The sequence below is a fragment of the Mustela nigripes genome, chromosome 8 (assembly GCF_022355385.1).
Source record: "Mustela nigripes isolate SB6536 chromosome 8, MUSNIG.SB6536, whole genome shotgun sequence".
Taxonomy (NCBI): domain Eukaryota; kingdom Metazoa; phylum Chordata; class Mammalia; order Carnivora; family Mustelidae; genus Mustela; species Mustela nigripes.
In genome coordinates, this window is record NC_081564.1 from 68938311 (window position 1) to 68943924 (window position 5614).

General features: G+C 42.9%; 1 protein-coding gene across 1 annotated transcript; it reads right to left on the bottom strand.

Moving 5' to 3' along the window:
- Nucleotides 1-1828: 1828 nt before the first annotated feature.
- LOC132023014 (uridine diphosphate glucose pyrophosphatase NUDT14-like) lies at nucleotides 1829-2431 on the bottom strand. Its single transcript, XM_059408071.1, has one exon. The coding sequence runs from the start codon at nucleotides 2429-2431 to the stop codon at nucleotides 1829-1831; it is 603 nt and encodes a 200-aa protein (XP_059264054.1).
- Between the last annotated feature and the right edge of the window lie 3183 nt (nucleotides 2432-5614).

Genomic DNA, 5614 nt, shown 5'->3' on the forward strand with positions numbered 1-5614 from the left:
TATCCATATCCCAGTGCCTGCCCACACCACCCTGAACATAGGAGGTGCTCAGAATATGCTCAGAGAATGAGAGAATGACAAATCTGCCAAGAGACATTAATTATTACAGTGATGCTAGATAGAGATTCCTAAGCACAGGAGGTCCCTTTTCAAGACCATTTTTAACACATGTCAAGGTTCTCTGCTATTATGATAGACATTAATAAATGGGTGCGCTACAGATGTTGACAAGGTCTTAGCCTCCTGCCCATAATTGATCACTTTGCAAACAAGTCTCTTTTCCTTTTACCACTTCATTGTGGCCAAGTCATAGTAACCTTAGAAAGGCAGATCGCTTTTGCAATCTGATGGGCACTTTACCTTTGATGGTAATGTCTTCTGCTTAGTGCCATCCTAGTGCAGTGGGGGGAACAGTCTGGGAGAGCAGAGTTACACGGCACTGGCCTCTAGCCTAGAGACCTGATCACCCTTGGTCAAAGACCAAAGCCAAGAAGTGAGAACACTCTGTGTTAAGCTTTTATTAATGCTGTGCTATTGCTGTGGGTCAGAACTTGAAGGAGAATGATGAAGAGGCTTGAAGCGGGGAGAGAGAAAGTTGTAATCTTCAACTCTGCTGGACACAATGAGCTTTGGAAACAGTCCAAATCAGTTTGCTACAGACTGGGCCACCACTGCTACTGAAATAATTTTAGTAAAAATCCAGATCCATAGAAAACAGGTGTAAGTAAAAGTGAACCCAACTAAGGTATTGATCTTACTTCCCACTCACCTCTCTTCTGGTGATAAATCATCCTCCTCTCAAATCCCAGCTTTCTCACAATGAGGAGAACTTTATTTCTTGACTATGAAGTCTACAGTTGTCTCTTTGTGTGAAAGTGGTGGGCTTTTCCTGTGGCTGGGTTGGAGGAGCTGAAGGTGGACCATTGACATGTTGCAGAGCCTTCTATCATGGTGGTAGGGAGACTGCAAAAAAAAAAAAAAAAAAAAAAAAAAAATCCAAACCAAACCAAACCAAAACAGGGCTCCCATGAGCAGTCAAGAGCCCAGCATTGCCACAATTGATGGGGCCACATGTGGCAGGGTAAAGATGCTGGGGCACATGCTGATCCCCAAGGACAGACATGGTCTGTCTACCTAACAGCTATAGACCCTCTCCCTTGTTCACCAAGTTTTGTTTTCAACAAGTTAATGATGCACTCAGGAAACAGCCTCTTTGGGCTCCAGGAGACAGACCATGATTGAGCTAAGCTAATCATGTTTGTTTTCTTTTTCTGGTGATTGACTCAGCTGGAGGCAGGTGACATAATTCAGGCCATAGAGACTGAAAGAAAATTGAGTGGAGGTTTCTGGGAAAGACTTTCTTTTTTAGTTTTGTCTAAAGAGGGTTATTAATGCACAAGAAGAGGTTTTTCTCTTTTCCAGGAGGTTTGGATGAGAAGATAATTGATAGCTGGATCTGAGGCAGTCATTTTGTTACTGTATTGGCGTCCTGTGTCTGCTATGACAAATAACCCCAAATTTGGAGGCCAAGGTCAGGTCTTAGTCTTTCTTGGCTCCATCTGCATGTTTTCTCTATGTGGTCAAGTCTCCCTTTGCCTTCTGCCTAGAGGATCCATGTGATTCCATTCAGGACCCACCTGGATAGTCCAAGTTAATCTCTCCACGTCAAGATACTTAGTCATATCCATGAGGACCTTTTATCACCATATAAGGCAATATTCAAAGGATTAGGTTGTAAATATTTGGTTGGCGGGGCATTTTCAGTTTGCTGCGTGACTGAAGGGGGTCCTCCCTAGCCCAAATCAGAAGCTAAACTGGAAGCCTAATGCTACTGAGCTTCAGAATTAAACAACCTTGGATTTATTTTACTGCAGACTTCAGGGGCCACGTGGTTGAGGAGTCCTGAAATACCAAAGATGATGCTGAAGATCTTAGGGACTTGCAAGTCCTCTGCAAAGATCTGGGCACCACCCACAAACAGGTGTGTGACCTCAATGAGTTCACCCTTCTCTGCCAGGCCCCCAACCCTGGGCAGCTGTCTCCTCTGCACAGAACTGGTCGGACTGGAGCCGGTTAGCCCTGTGCAACGCTCGCACACGGCGAGACCATGCAGGTGCCGCCTGCAGCCACTCCTCCCACACCCCCGGCTCACGGCCTGTGTGAGAGTCACGCGTGCGCAGTGCGGACGCCACCCCGCCCAGCAGGACCACGCTCCCTGCTGCATGGAGGCCTGGCCCGGCCCTCGGCTGCCCGGGACCCTGCAAAGTGGCACTCTACCTTGCCTGCTGACTGCTGCCAGGTTCCTCTGGGAAGAGGTGAGCGTGAGAAGGATGATGGTGTTCTGTGTCTTCATGAGGTCACAGTACTTCTGGGGACTGTCTGCAACGGGCGCAGTGGGAGTGGCAGCAGGCGGTGCGCTCCTTGGTGGCATGGGGGCACGTGGGCCGGGGCGCTAGCCTCACGGTCCCGCTGGACACAAGGCCTCTGTAGGTGCCTTCCCCTAGGAGCTAACTTACTCATATGTTTAAAGCCATATTTTTTCAGGAATCTTGATACTTAAAAAACGATTTGTCTAGACAAAAGCATCTGACCTCTTTCTGGAGACCTCTTAAAATATTCAGGGTGGGGCAAGCAGAGGAGGTTGCATTTTTTTGAAGCAGGTGGTTCTTTTAACATGTAATCTGGTAAGGGTGAAGCAGATTTCTCAGCCTTGGTGCTGCTGATTTTGGGCCAGATCAGCCGTTCATATGGAGGGCTGTCCTGTGCACTGTAAGGTAAGTTTAGCAGCATCTCTGGTCCCAAGTGAGGGGAGACGTTATTCCCAGTTGAGAACCACCTGGCTAATGCTGTAGTATTAGGGATATTTAACAGAAATATGTATTTTATAATAAGAGATGCGTGATTTAAAACACAGATTGTATTTGGGGAATACATTTTGAATCTCTCCGCCCCCTGCTGAGGGACTAAAGTTGGCCTATGTGGAGAATGTGCCCAGAGTATAAAGGTCACAATTCAGCCACCTATGAGTATAAATTAGTATAAACTAGTTGATTGCATTTAGGTAGATACAACTGAATGTGTATCTGGTTACTATTTTTTAAAAATAGTATTTTTACTATTTTTTAAAAATTTTACTTAGAGAACATGAGCAGGGGGTGGGGAGAGGCAGAGAGAAGCAGACTCCCCCACCGAGCAGGGAGCCTGACATGGGGCTCGAACCCAGGACCCGGAGATCCTGACCTGAGCCAAAAGCAGACATTTAACTGGCTGAGCTACCCAGGTGCCCCAGAGCATACACATTCTATATACATCCTGGTGGTTTCTTACTCAACCCATTGTTGTCTGTGTCTCGTCCATACCCGGAAGATGGAGAAGGTATCTGAGGACTTTTGGGTTTATTTGGCACTTATTTTTCTAGACTTTGTTCCAGGATGATAAAGCTTCTCACAACTGTGGTGTAATCTCCATGTCAGAGTTATCCCTCTGTACTTGTCTTGCTTCTGGTAACATGTATGAGCCTGATTGTCCACATCCATCCACCCGATTCCACCTGTATAAGTCTTTCGGGTCCTCGTCTCTGCATTTTGTTCATGCTTACTTTGAACTGTTCTGTCTATAACTGAACTCCATGTAGCTCAGGACCTGGCTATGTCCATGTTCAGGAAAAGCATTTCCCGACAACACCAGTCACTACTACACTCAGAATAAATACAGGATCTTTTGCTTGGCATTTGTACAACTTCTTGACATTTGGATGGAGATTTAAGATGGGTCTGTATCTTTTATTTTTCATCTAATTATTATACATGTTTAAGCTGTGTTTCCTCAGCCAAAGTATCCTCTCCTTGAGGGAAGGGCTGTTGTTCTTTAAAAATCTGTAAGCCTTAATTCCAAGGTTGCTAAAATGAGTGTATTATGTATTTTTTTTTAAAAACCTATAGAGAATATGGTGGTATTCTCTTTCTATACCTCATTTGAAGAAGTGTACAAAGTCAGGTGTTCCTTCCAGTTGTAATATTTCATGTTTCTGTGGTACAGTGCTATAGAACTCTACCTATCCCCACAACTTTTATTAAGCATTGACTGCATGACAGTTACTGGGCTAAGAGATCTTCATGTTGAAGAATGACAGAGAAAATGAGTACTTCTTCCAAGATCACAGCTTAGTAAGTATTGGGAAGAGATCATCTAGTTTATAGTTCTGAAAACTTTGCTTTTTAACAGCAGATCAGGAGGTCTCTGAGGAATCACTTTGTTCAAATCTCACTTCTCAGAGAAGTTTCCAGAACTGCCTTGGGTAATTCACAAGCCTCTCCGTCTTTTGGGGGTAAACTTTTTTCTGAAAAGGCCGATGTAAATGTTTTAGCTTCTGGGCCATAATGTCTCTATCTACTACTCAACCCTGTTGTGGTGTGAAAAGAAGACATGGATGATGACAGTAAACTGAAGGGCGGGGCTGTGTTTTAATAAAACTTTATTTAAAAAAAGAGTGCTGGGCATATGGAAGGTACTTTATAGGCAAGGAACTTGTTGTACTTAGCTGGATGAAGAATGTCTCAGCAGGGCAGCAGCCTGGAATTTTGTTCTACCTGGAAAAGGCTGCTTCCTAGGGTGAGGTCAATATGGTTCTTGGCCAGGAGTTCTGTTGAAGTAAGCAGCGATGTGGTGGTTTTTGTTTTATCAACGTGGCACATGTTCAGTTTAAGTTGTACAAGAAAAGTTTGATACATAAATATTTTATGGCCTATAAATAAGTTGGATACCTTTAAAATCTTGGTTTCTAGAGTCCTTTGTCCTTCCAAAGCCGATGATTAGAATCATCTGTGGCACTGACTATCCCAGAGGCAGTTGATAAGAGTAGATTAGGATTTCAAGACTTTCCCCCCACCCCAGCTCAGACACTCAAAAGGACAGTTTCAGAAGACTCTAAAAACCCGTTTTTCTTCTTTTTTTTTAATCTCATAAGGAGGTTCAGTTACATTGAAAAAGGGCATCATTCCATAAATTGTGTGTGTTTTTTTTTTTTTTTTTTTAAAGCATGGTTCTTAAACTCAGGGGCATTGCTTCTCTGTGAGCTTCTAGCAGTATTAAATAGAATTTCAGTACTTCATCAGCTCTAAGATGCATTCAAGAAATACTTTTCCATTGATGGAATAAGGGTACATCTTGCAGTCATTAACAGGCCAGTGATGTACTGGGCTTATAGAGGTTATTTTGGACATCAAAACTTGCAGAATGAATTAGTATTAGGGGACTATGAGAAAATCCTGGTGATAAACTCATCAATTTTTTTTTTTTTAACAGGTTGCATCATTAGTGATGAACTAAGGCATGGCACGGAGTGGAGAAGGACATGTATTGTAGAGGAGTCATGAAGTGATTGATAAATGTCAGATACAGAATATGAAGTAGTTAAGGGATTAGCATATTTTTCTTCTTTTTGTGGATACATAAATTGATACATGGAAACTGGATATATCTAAATTAAAGGAGATTTTTGCAAACTTAAAATTCTGCTTTTAGATAAAGTATTGGTCCATATTTTTTATTTTGGTAGAATTATTTCTTGAGGATATATATTATGGTACATCTCATGTAGGGTGTTTTCTTAGAT